The sequence below is a fragment of the Seriola dumerili genome, unplaced genomic scaffold (assembly GCF_002260705.1).
Source record: "Seriola dumerili isolate Sdu_G_001 unplaced genomic scaffold, Sdu_1.0 BDQW01001087.1, whole genome shotgun sequence".
NCBI lineage: Eukaryota > Metazoa > Chordata > Actinopteri > Carangiformes > Carangidae > Seriola > Seriola dumerili.
Window position 1 is genome coordinate 442,348 of NW_019175342.1, and position 13,804 is coordinate 456,151.

The following is a 13,804-nucleotide window of genomic DNA, read 5'->3' on the forward strand; positions in this document are numbered from 1 at the left end:
GTTGGATGGCTGAAATAAAGACTGCTGACATGGACTCAGGTGTTTTCTTTATTTGTCTCCCCTTTTTTGTCACCTGCACCTCCCTCAAATAACCACATTTCACTTGACTTTCCCCATCTCATTTTCTCTCTCTGTCCATGTCACTGCTTTATACATTTTAGTTCTCCTCTCTCTTCAGGCGCACTCTTTTGCTTTGGCTGTTTCCCAAAATCACCCACCTTGTTCACTCATTTATTAATCTCTGTGAGAGTAGTAGCACTTTTGAGTCAAGCTGTGTCCCAATTCCAGACTACATACTAATTCCAAGCAGGTTTTGTGTTCATGCTGGAAAATTGACAAAATTGAAAATACTCAAAACAGTCAGTATGCATACCAGAATTTGATTTTTGAGCATGTTTTTGATGTACATGCTTTTCCCACAGTGCTGTGCAAAGGTTTTAGGCACTAAAAGTAAAGTGAGGATGCTTTCAAATATAATGCCATGAATAGTTTTTTGTTTATCAATTAACTTCACACAAATTGCAGTAAACGGAAAAGAAACATACTCAAATCAGTATGTAGCATCCACATCTCTGCACAGTTTTTCCAGAGACTTGGCATGCAGACTGACTCCATGATGTTGGAGATCATGGCTCTGTGGGGGTCAGACCATCTGTTGCAGGACTACTTGTTCCTCTTGTCGCTGAAGATGGTTATTGATGACTACTGAATGAATTTGGGACCAATCAGACGTTTCCCTGATGGTTTAGATTCTTATTGGTTGATGCATAAGAATCTAAGGTGCATTAAACCTTTTGCATAGTACTATACAAAGGAAATGGAGGACCTGCTCACAGCTGGACTCATTGTGGATGTTGGTGAACCAGCTCCAGGACACCTCAAACAATAACTTTTGGAATTAAATTTGAGTGGCTTTGGCTTTGGTTTAATTGGCAATGGCATTTGTGTGGTGGTTTGATTCAAACAGTTATGTATGTTGATTTGTTGTAAAGGCGACTAGCTGTAAAAACAGTACTATAAGGATTAGTATAGTGCATACTACATAGTTAGTATGTTGTACGAACTTTGGACACAGTGGTATTGTCCATTGTATGGACACTACTGTTTTCATTTTACTGTGGGCATTTTAGTTTAGCAGCATAGCGCATATATTTAACACATTCAGCTAGAGCCGAGTTTGGCCTATCACAAATATATCGGTATCGGTGCATATATTCTCCAATATGCGCTGATATTAATACTTTTATTAAGAAGCAATAATGCAGTGGAAATGCTCAGGTCAAGTCAAGTTATATAGGCAGCATTCTATGTATATTTTATTTGATCCTTTGTTTTCATTCAAGTTATATATATATATATATATATTTATGTTCTTATGTTTTTTATTTATAGTTATTTATTTTCATAGTTATTTAATTCCCAGTGAAGTTTACAGTTTCAGTTCACTGATGTCATTTTGGACAATAAAGTTCATTGTTAAACTGTAAAATATCTTGCTTTCATTGCATATCTTTTTTGTGTGTTTGTATATATCGGCCAATATATCCATATCAGTATTTTTACTAGGGCGCACATCAGAAGTGATTTCAGTCATTCTCTCACCTTTCTGCCACCAGCAGTTAGTTTCAGTTGAACATTCTGTTGCTAGTAGCAACCAGTATTAGCAACAACACCACGCCAGTTGGAGTTACACTGACATTGTTAGCTTCATCTACCAATACTGATCCTATATCTTCTCTCAAAATACCCTTCTCGGACCACTATCTTTAGGTACTCCATGGAATTACAGCTATTTTGTGACAGGTGTGTGTAATTGTTGATGTTAAGCCAGTTTGTCTGATTAGCTAACTGCTAACCAAGCTAGTCATACCTACTAGCTATTAGCTATTACTTGTCCTTTGCCAATTCAGCATTGTGGGTTACTGTTAGTTTTCTGTTGGGCTACTGCTGTTGGGTTGCATTTTATTTCTCTTATGAACTTTTACTATATTTGATCAATAGTATAAATCTTGTTTCTCTGGCATCTTTAAGACATATTGAAATAATTTGACAGTTATACGTTTAGTTACTAATTCAGTGTTATAATGCCGTTGGTCTGATATTGTTTACTGTATTGCTTTTTTTCTGATTTGTAAGTAGAGTCTGACCAATAAGTCAGCAGGCTGATACAGATCACAGATACTGTATATCTATATCTGTATACGTCACAGATGAGTAAGAAGTAAGAAGTTGTTGTAATGCTAATGATGTGTTGTAGGTGTATATCATCATAATCATACTACCACAATACAATACTACTGAAAATGGACTCACTCTCTTCTCTCTCTCTTCCTCACCTCCTCTTTCTCACTCTAGAGGAAGTCACTAAGGGACCAGTGGTTGATGGAAGGAGCTCCCTTGTCCCCAGCCTCCCCGGATGCCCAGAACCCTCGCTCCCCTCTGTGGGGCTCCCAGGCCCAGGAGACAGAAAAGCACATTGACAAGTACAGCCACAGTGTGTGAGGTCGTGTGTATGTGTGCGAGTGCAAATTAGAGCTAAAACACTGTCAGACAGTTTGTGACTATCTGAAACAGTTAGCAAAGCAGACAGCACGAGAGAACTGTCACATTTTTGCAGTTGAAATTTCATGTGTAATTGATATCTCTGGCATCCCCCTCTTCTATTTTTGTTTTCTTGTCATTTTTGCTGTTGTCGTACATTATGTATGTTTGGCAAAGTTGAGTTTTAATTCTGTCAGTATTGAACTCGGGGGCAGAGAGTGAGAGGGTGATCCACGCTGCCCACTTGCCAGACAGGATTAGGATTTCCTTTATTGCAGTGGACAATGTTGTCAAGTCCCTGAAGACTACACTCCCAGATCCCAATCTTATTATTGGTCCACAGGTCCACTGCCTCGCCTTCCAACAAGACTCCTTGTGCTCACTGTACATGGGGGACTCTGGGGAAACTTGAACATACTGTTTTAGAAAAATCAATTGCCTACAGTAGTGTTACTTAGATCGAGATCATAAAGTAAGGCTAGAATCATATTTAAGCAACAAATGTGGACATTTAAAAGCATTGCAAACTAAAAGTGCATTACAGATTTTATGTGTTATGTGTGTGAGGTTCTACATAACTGTCCATCTTAGGTTGGAGTCAGAGAGTCAGTGGTTGGCAGAAGAGAAGGAGAACGAACAGATGGAGGATGGCCAAGTGGTAAGGAACTTTTGCAGACACACACACACACACACACTCACCCACTCACTCACTCTGTGGACACAAAGGGGGCTGGAATATGTGTTAAACAAGCTTGCTCCATCATCTTCCATTAGCCAGTCAATTTCCCACAACTTCTGTCTTTGGCTTTTTTCCATGAATAATGCATTTCTTCTCTTAATGTACCTTTTGATGTAGCACCTCTTGTTCAAAAGCAGGAAGTGTATGAATGTAAGCAGCCCTGTTACATAAACAATTCAGCACTTGATCCACTCTGGAATTATTGTTTTACCTCAAGCCAAGGGCAAGTATGTTTACTTCACCTCACTGAAGGTCTTTACAATGAAACAAAAGAGTTGTCCCTCCTGTTCTGCTGTGTGCAGGGTCTTTTTGCTAAGGTTTTTTTGAAGTTATCATATATCCATCATAATCTTGGCTTTTGGAGTTCAACTGAAGGCATAAACAGAGGGTTCCTTATTTAATAGCTGTTACAGGCGATTAGCCATGCTGGCTGTAATGGAGAAGACTTTGAATGTATGATGTGTGAATGACTGAGGAGACTGAAAGTGAGTGAGAGCCAATATCTGGAAAATCAAACATGCACATGAAGATTTTTTAAATCACTTTTTTTTAGTAATGCTCTCTGATGAAAGAGTGTGATGTGTGTTGAGGTTCTGAGTCAGCATTTAATTTTAATGACAGCATAAACACCCACTTACTGTACATCATGTTTATCAATGTAGCTTCAATGCAGTTAAGTACATTTAACATCAAACTGTGTTGGTGTTAAAAGGGGTCAACTTAGGTCGGGCTTTCCAGCTCAATCACTCCCCCTTGTGACCAGGCAAAAATAATTGACCCTTTCTCAGCTAAAATCATCATAACCAAAAAAGCACAGATTAATGTGTCCATAGTGGACACATTAATCTGTGCTTTTCTGGTTCTGTTAAAAATGTAGGATAGAAACTTGTTTAGACAACAGGGGAGAAGTATTTCATAGCAATACAGCTTTGTGGATTGTGTCTGTTCCCTCAAAGCTTGTGTGATGTTCCAGTATTTGCACTTCATATGTTGTCTTCTGTTTTTACATTCACTTTAAAATGCACCAGAGGTTCAGGCAACACAACACAAAGAGTAATTCCTTTCCTTTCTCTTTTACCCAGCAGGAGGCACCGAAAGTGACAGAGGCAGGAGCAGGTAAGTGGAATTAGATAAATGTTGTGGTACAGATAATTGAAAAGAATTGCAGTGGGCTTTTTAGAAAATTGTATTTCCATTAGCTTTTTACCACAGAAAGTGATAAAGTGATGCAAATGTCACACTGTAGAAGTGAACTGTGAGTTAACATTAGTATTTTCAGGAAATTTGACAAGCTCAAACATCCACAGTATGTAACCGAGTGCAGAGGAAAGCATTGCTTCCATCCAGTCTGCCTCTTTCACCCACATTGTATTCTGTCCAATACGTGACATGTCACGTTAAAACTACTGTGTGCAGACGTACAGCTTTTCTGGCTGCAGCCACCTGTTAGTCAACAGCTGCCCTTCTAATTCCACTCCTACTTAATTACATCAGCTCATATTCATTAGATATAATTTCTTTAATGTTTGGACTCCTTCCCATTTAGCTCTGCTTGCTTTTAGTGAAACAAGCTTGTAATGGACACTATCTATAAAAAAACAAAAAAACAACACTTCTTATTTAGGATTTTGTTTATGGATACTATTCAAAGACACCCAGGTGTGTTGATTAAGCTGCATTGTCTTCGGTGTTGACTGTAGCAATTGATGATTTCTTCTTAAAACACTCTGAAAATGAGTTTTATCCACAGATGTTGCCGTAAATGCAAATTATTTCTTCCTCAGAAATGGCCCAAGATGATGTTGTGCGCAACGGAGAAAATAATGTGTCGGCATCAGGTGTGTATAGAGAGCCAAATCATGTCATAACACACACACCGTGCACATGTTTGTGATGTCAACATTTTATTTCCTCTACAGTCTTCCTATTGTTAATTCTTAGCTAATAGCCATCTTATGCCACACCCTTAAAAACCATGCAATCCCCTATAGATTTATTCGTCTGTATGCATCGTATATACTGCAATTTGCATGATAAAGGAAGGCGTGTCAAGGGCATACCTATACTTCACAAAAGTTCATACATGCGGTGATGAATATTTACACATGTTGAATAAGGTTTTGCATATATATTTATGCTAATGAAAACTCAAGTGCACAACATGCATTTTTAGAGGGCAGCAGGAACATAGACATGTCAGTGAGGATGCTGCTCAAGCTGTTAAAGGAGACAAGCAAGTTCTGAAAATGAAATTGAGCCATCCATTTGAGTTTAAATCATCCAGGGTATATAACTTTCTTGTCCAGACTGCAGAATCTGAAGTAATTGCATTATTCTAATCGTTACAGAGCCTTAACCTCTTGTGTCTTTAACTATTTCACCAACTTCTTTTTCCTATGATTTAGCTTAAAAATGATTTATATATATATATTTTACATTTCTCTGTCTTACTTTTGTGTTTTGCAGCTTGTCTTTTCTCACCATGGTACATTAAATACCAGTGGTCATGTTCTCCTCTAACAAACAGAAGCCTTCATTCATTCATTGCTACACAGTTTATGGCCTGTGGCTAAAACAGTGTTGTCCTTTATCAGCTTCTGCATTTTATATCAGACCAGAATTGAGAATAAAAGAGTTTTACATGTAATTCGTTGAGATTCATAGATGGCAGAACCTTTTTGTTTGAACAGCATTACAATACATAAATTAGCTGTACTGAGCACTGACATATCACTGACATCAACAATCAAGTAAAGGTGCTTGTACACCAACCAAAATGAAAGCTAAGATCTGTTAATAAGAGTGTGGTACATTGATTGCACATTCACTCAACATCTTTTAAATGTATGAATATCTCTATTCTAATTAATGCAATTGCACAGATATTTCTTTTTGTACTGAGTAATATTTATTACATGTTTTTTTCTTCAGAAACAACTGAAGATGAAGTGAAGACAAACAAAAGCCCACAATTGGAAGAAACTGCTGTTTTCTTAACCAATGGTGGAGGAGACGTAGAAGCCAATCACGAGGCTTCACAGCCAAATATTCAGTCCACCACCAACGGGCCCATCTGTGCTACTGAAGGTGTTGTTAGCATGAAGTTGGAACCTGGGTTCAACCTTGGTGTTTCTGAAGCAGAGCTTGGTCATGTTCCAGATGTCAACACTGATAAGAAGGAGGAGGAAGAAGGAAGTCTGGTGATACGAGCAGAACGTGTGATCATCACAGATGAAGGGGACGATGTACCTGAGGATCTTACACCCCAGGATGATCAGCAGGAGAACATGCAGTCAGGGGAAACCCCTCTGCCAAATCAAGAAGCAGGCAAAGAGGAAGTGGAGGCTGAGGAGGAGGTGATAAAAACAGAAGCAGCTCAAGAAACTTTCACACAACCAGAGAAGAGTGAGGCAACTGAATCCACTGCGGAGGCACAACCAGCAACTGGAGATGGAGATGTGGAGGGTGACATTAAGACAAACGAAAACGGAGATGAAGAGACAAAAGCTGACGAACAGGGCAAACAATCGGAAGATCCTACATCTGTGCAACTGCAGTCCCCAGCCACCGCTCTAGAGGGCACTACAGTGGCTTCACTGCCAGTCTACTCTGAGGCACAACCCTCCACTGTCGCGCCCAAGGCTGAGGGTGAGGCTGCAACATCACCAGAGGGAGCTGAGAGAGCATTGAAAACCCAAGATCTTGTCACTGTGCCTGGCCAGTTTCAGGAGGTGCCCCTGGCTGATTCACAGGAGAACCAGAGGACAGAGGCAGGGCCGGGGGAGCAGGAACCCCTTCTGTCACAGGCCAAAGCCCTCAACACTCAAGCAGAGCCAGCAGCAGCTAACAGCCCAGCCAACACAGAGACACAAAGCCCAACCAGGGATAACGGGGGATCAGGCCCCCCGCCTGATTCATCCAAGTGCAAGTGCTGCTCTGTCATGTAAATGCCCTCTCTGTACACTAATTTCCTCTCTCCCTCTTCAGTCTGGCTGTATCCCTCAGTCTCTGTCTCTGCTGTTCAATTCATAACACACTCCTACCCCCTTCTCTTTATTTTATGCATCCACCCTTGTCTGTATCAGCATGTCCACAACCGACTTCCCTTCCCTCCACTACCCTCTGCCAACATTCCACATATTTGTCTTGAGTCTTCTTCATCTCACTCTTGAGCCTTCAGAGGAAGTACGCTTTGTCCAACATGAAGAGAGGGAAGGTATGGCCTGGACTTGTCTGTGTTTAAGTGCCTTGAGGAGTTTGCTACACTTTTAAATTACCCTATCACAGAGTTTGCGTGTGATTTAATCTTGGTTGGCAGACGAGCCAGCCAAGATATATAGGATTATAATACGCACGATTTAGATGCAGATAAACAAAAAAAAAAAAAAAAAAACAGACTTAAAATGTATCATTTTAAATTGTTGTATCTACATGTATAACTCATCTGGTATTATTCATCTGGAGAGGTTCAGAGAAGATATTGTTCTAATTTAATGACTTTTAATTCTGAATTCTTGTATTGATTGTGATCTTTTATTAGATATATTTTAATCCAAGTATAGGACCTGAACATTTTTATTCACTTTGTGATACAAGTTCTGACAATATACAGAATGATAGAATGAAATGGTCAAGTTTATAAGCAACAGCGTGTAACACTGAATATTTTGTGAGCCACTGTCAGTTTTAAAAGAGACATTATTTTAAAATACCTGAAAGTATGAATTTTTTTATTTTTACCAAAAGCTTTTGAATAGGGTGTCCAGAGCTGCCACAGCTCTGTCCACGGTTGTATATACTGTATACAGAGAGCATGTGGAATTGAGAGTGTCTGAGATGTCAGTTTTGAATTGATTGATGGTTTAATGGTTTAGTTAATGGTTTAATGATTAAACTGATGTTTGTTATACAATGCTGTACTGGATGTTCATCTAGCATTTGTGTTTCTCAAACAGTGGATCTTTCCCAAAACCACAACATTGCTTCATGCAAAAGAAACACACTGGTTAATGTTTAACCATTTGTTTAGTAATGCTATTTCTTTCTTAGTCCAGGGGTATGAGAGCCTAACAGAAGATCTATCTCAAGTTTAGTCTCCAGGGTAAAATTTCAGTTGTTAACACTTTATAAATCATAAATAAACAGTAATAAATAAACAAGTTATAACAGTTTCCATACATTGATGAAGACTCACTATTTGGCAAGATTAAGTTAATGCTGTTTACTACTCATTAATCTTACTAATGACTTACTAGTATTTATAACTGGCAAAAGGGAGCCTTATAGTAACTTATTAATAAATGATGATGTGTTCTACACTTCACAATAAGACTCCCTTTTACCAGTTAGAAATGGTAGTAAGTCATTAGTAAGATTAATTATTAAGCATTAACTTGATCGTGCCAAATAGTGTACCTGCATCCATGTATGAAAACTGTTATGACTTGGGTCCTATAATAATTTGTTTCTGATTTATAAAGTGTGAACAACCAAATTAATAACCTAATTATAAACAATTTATAAATCCTTTATAAGGTACCAAATTTCAATTCAGTTTTATGTAATAAAATAAATAAATAAAATATAATTTAAATGGAACTCACTTAATATAAAGCACCTGCTTCTAACCCTCACTGGTTACCACGTACTCAGAGCTGAAGAACCAAAGTTCTTCATGGTTTATTATCTACACGGAGCATGTAAGACACCACAATGAGACAGAGCAGTGTTGTTCTTCAACAATCTAAGCTGAAGATTTAGTGAATGAAATGATCAGTGTTCCACACATAAAACTGACAGCATGTGTACTCTGCACAAACTGTTCAGAACAAGCTGTGTCAAAGCTTTCAAAAGTGAACCACATGTATACATTACAGCAGTATTTGTGCGGATTTATGCACATAACGCTTTAATTGTGGTAAATTTTCTACCTGAGGGAAAGAAGGGAATTAACAAGGATCCATGAGATATTGTGCAGACAGAGCAGGATCTGGAGGAATGTATGTCTCAAAAATGCTCCACTTATGCAAGTATATGGAGCTTGTCAGAGCTGCCTGAGGTCCAAGCAGTGTCTCTATCACCTCCTTTGCTAGTTCCATGGCTAACAGCACAGTCCTCTCACCATCCTTGGGGAATGGGATGCAGCATTTGTGTCCTGTAACTGTGAAAATAAGTCCTGCTGAGCTGAGAACTCCCAGGGGGTCATGTGCAACAACAATGGGATTTCAGAGAATCATCACATGCGAAGCCAGTAACTCTCAGAGGAGGTGGATAGTCATCAAACTGCTCCTGTAAAAGGAAGATGATCAGATGTATAGTTGCGTATTACAGTGTTCTGTGCAGAGCCGCCACTCAGTTTATTTATCTTAAATGAACTATCCACTATCACCCATCTCCCCACTAAATATGAAACATGTCACTGGGTGTACAGGTAATCTTCATACTTTAGAGAACTTGAGCTCAATATCTAGGTTTAGTAGTTTTTGTCTTATGAGTAGGTTTTGAAAATCACTGATACTTTCCTTGGTGCAAGTTCTTCATTAATAAAGCTGCTACTAAAGTAAATGAGTGTTTTAAATTCTTTATTTCAATTACAATTTATTTCAATTACAATTTCTAACAGACTATGAGAATGCAGATTTGACAGCTTTTACAGTGCTTGCAGATGACAGATTTGTACAAATATTCTGTATTTAATATTTCAACTATCAGTAATTAAAGACTTTTTCAAAACTGTTACGTGCATATCAGCTGAATATAGCATTTCTGCAAAAAGCTGCCAGAAACAATCATAAAGGTCATACCTATTCAATAATCAACCCAGCAGAGAAATACAAAACCATATCTAAACTGACTACCAGTTTAACTTTTTATCTGTAGGTTTCTAAAGTGTGTCTAATTACAAGCACATGAATCTAAAGGAGAAGATTGTGTGTACGGTTGCAACAGTGACACTGGTTCTTTGACTGTTGGCAAAAGCTGGAGATAAACACTGGTTTAATTCCAAAATCCATAAATTATTCCAATAAAAACTGCTCATTCCCAGAAATTGTCCTTTGCTGTTTCAACATTGCAAAAACTGTGTCACATATTGCGAAACTGGAACTTTCTAATCAAATGAAATGTGAAATCAATACTAAGAACTGCTCTCTCTCAATGTTGTGACATTGGGCTCCTCTGATGAAACTATAAAACCAGAAGAGTCTCTATACCGGTACCACTTTGCGACAGACCCTGCAGTGCATCTGAGTCTACATATTCAGTCATATGGTTTCAAGAAACAGGGAGATGTTTGCTGTGTGTGCCATCGCTCTCCTCTGCTTGGTGTGTGTGAGCCATTCGGCTCCTCTGGCCTGCAAAGACTTGGTCCAGCCTATGCGAAACCTGGATCCTCCTCAGTTAGAGGGAACTTGGGCTTTAGTTGCAGGCAGTTTGAAAATCATCGAAAGTCGAAGTCCTATTGAATTAAGTGACAGCGTAAGAATCGATTTTTACAACTCAACATACACCCAAGCCAATCTTTTTGATGGCCAGTGCCGATATTTTTCTGCGAACGTCTTGATAGAAGGCCACAACTATAACTTTAAGGTTGGACAGTCAGCGACCTTCAATGGGACCATATATGAAACGTCCTGTGTAGATTGTGTGGTTTTGAGCTTCAACGTGGACACACCAACATATAAGTCAATGGAGTTGTACCTCTTCAGCAAAAGGAGGGAGGTGGACCAGAAGGAGTTGGAGGAGTTCGGCTCTCAGGTGGAGTGTCTGAACATGCCTAAACATTCTGTGATGGATCATACCAAGGAGCTTTGTCCAGATCAGGCCACTGCAGCAGCTCAGAGGGAGAACAGAACAAAGGATTAGACTGTGGTACATGATATCTGTTCAGTGTGAATAAAATCTATGTTGATACTGAAACATGAGATGTTTTGAGTCTTGTCTTTCCTGCCGGTTCCTGGTAATCAAGATAACCTAATATAGTAACAATTAAAAAAAAAAACCCGTGTGATCACTTTTGAGCAGTCTGAATTGTATTTGAAGTCATAACAGTGGCACTCACCAGATTTTTATTCTAGTAACTTTAGCACGTATGTTGTCTCTAAACTTTGGCTCTATTGTGTCCCTCAACACCACCCTTCCCTTGAAGACAGTGCAGGATGAAGGGGAAACGTGATAGGGCTCAGATGTCACCAAATGAAAGATTGTAGGGGATAAAAAGATGAAAAATGAATTTGATTAAGTCACTTCACCTTAACAACAAATTATCTAAAATACCATAAAAAAATTAAGTATAAACACCTCATTTTCACAGACCAGTTACTGTCACAATCTGCCGTCTCATGAACCAGTATTCCAGTAAAAACACGAAATATTTACAGAACAAGGACAAATGTAAATGTATTTATTTTTTTTGTTTCTTTGTTTGTTTGTTTTTGACTGTGACAATATGTGACTAACCATGAACCTACATCATGATCACAGGTTGAAGAGCACCAGTGTAAACAACAAGTAGCCCATTACTTAAAATGTTATTTCATTTCGTAATCACAAAATCCACATTTGGATAGGAGAGATATTGCGAAACTGAAGGTTTTGAACCAAGTATAAAATCAGAAAACCTCTTTACCTGAAACACTGTCAGTGGGACTCCACCAGGCAAGCAAGAAGTGAATATCGTAACAAGACAACAGACATTCAGAGACATGTTTGCTGTATTTGCCACGGTTCTCTGCTTGGTGTCTGTGAGCCATTCAGCTCCTCTGGCCTGTGAAAACTTGGTGCGGCCTTCGGAGCAACTGGATCCTCTTCATTTGGAGGGAAGATGGACTTTAGTTGCAGGCAGTCTGAATGATTCTGCAGATGCGGCCGCCCTGAAAGGAAGGGACAGTGTAACCATTGATTTCAACAACTCCACATACACCCAGGTCAATCGTGTTGGTGACAAATGCGACTACGACTTGCTCGACATCACATTTGAAGGCCACATCATGAGCTTACAAACGAGGAACTATAACTTCACTGGGACCTTCTTCCAAACATCCTGTCCAGACTGTGCAGTGCTGAGCTTGGACGTGAAGTCCCAAAATTTTAAGTCGGTGGACTTCTACCTGTTCAGCAGGAGGAGAGAGGTGAAGCCGAAGGAGATGGAGGAGTTCAGAGCTCAGGTGGAGTGTCTGAACATGCCTGCACCTGTTGTGATGGATCCTACCAAGGAGCTTTGTCCAGAACAAGCTGGAACAGAAGAAAACAAGGCTTAACAGACTTTGGTACATGTCATCTGTTCACATTGTGTGAATAAACATTGATTCATACCAGTTTCTTTCCAATTTCATTTCATCAGAAAGAAATGAATCATTTTATAAAACATTAAATGTTTTGAATGCATCACAGCCTTCCTGTTGTCTTGGGAAATTGACATTAAAACAATATAAACATACATTTATCTTACTAGTTACATTTCAGATTAAGAGTTCACAAAAGATTGAACCAGTTGTTCCAAACCTATTTGACTTGTGACCCTTAATGAAAAAGCGGTGAGTGGTTGTGACCCCTTGTCACATTTCAGATGTCTCAGAGTTATTAGCAGTTCCACCAAAGCAACATTTCCAGTCTAAACTTTTAAGAAGGTTTTATTTTAATAACTGCTCAGTGCTCAGAAAGGTCAAATTATCTGATATTTAAGATTAGGTTTTAAAAAATGAATGCAAATTTGTGTAGGACTTTGCTTATTTCTTTTCCTGCAAAATTAATAATCTCACAACCCCTCAGATTTATCATGTGACTCCATGGAGGGGGCCGACCCCTAATTTAGGAACCACTGGACTAAACTAGTTAAGTGTATATAAAGTGGTTAAAACTAGTTCCACCTTAAGCAGCTATTGTGCAACAGTAAATGCTTCTTATACATTAATTCATCAGTATTAACAGATTTTTTTCTGCAGAACAAGCACTGAACAGGATTTTGAAAGAAAGTCTTTTACTTGTAATAGACAATTTTTTCATTGCAGTACCTTACATAAATAAAGGATTTGAAAGTTTCTTCCACCACTGTCCTCAGGTCTGACAGCAGCGAGAGCAGCGGTTTGCTGTAAGCAGGAACAGCCCTCATATGTTGTCCCAAAGACACTGGCTTTATTCATAGCTGGATATTATTCATTCAGAACAAAAAAGGCGAGCAAGAAAACTGACCGGCAGCCCCTGTCTAGCTGAAGAGATCTTGTCTTCTATCTGTCTTTATAAATATTTGTAAATCATTTGTTTTATGTGTTTATGTCTGAATTCACAAATACACCCTGATAAAATATTAGTAGACAGATCTTATTCTTATTAATATATGTTGTGATTATCAGTAACCAGAATTTCAAATTATGTGCACATCTTTAATCTATAGTTAAATCAGACTTTGTTAAGGTTTTTAAAATAAATAAATTTCAAAAGTCATTTCACAATCACAGAACTGACAGGTAGAGAAGGGACTTTGCCCTTTGGCATCAAGCACTGGCAGTGTTAAAAAACTGGAGGTTT

General features: G+C 38.7%; 1 protein-coding gene across 1 annotated transcript in view; it reads left to right on the forward strand.

Annotated features, from left to right (window-relative positions):
* The window catches only part of LOC111237663 (paralemmin-1-like), a 37,157-nt gene extending 25,955 nt beyond the window's left edge, over positions 1–11,202 (forward strand). Inside the window, exons 4-8 of the mRNA XM_022766843.1 lie at positions 2,356–2,483; positions 3,133–3,199; positions 4,363–4,396; positions 5,065–5,118; positions 6,212–11,202. Of these exons, the coding sequence (XP_022622564.1) occupies positions 2,356–2,483; positions 3,133–3,199; positions 4,363–4,396; positions 5,065–5,118; positions 6,212–7,227 (1,299 nt within the window). The 3' untranslated portion in view covers positions 7,228–11,202. The remainder of the gene's footprint in view (positions 1–2,355; positions 2,484–3,132; positions 3,200–4,362; positions 4,397–5,064; positions 5,119–6,211) is intronic.
* The last annotated feature ends 2,602 nt before the right edge of the window (positions 11,203–13,804 follow it).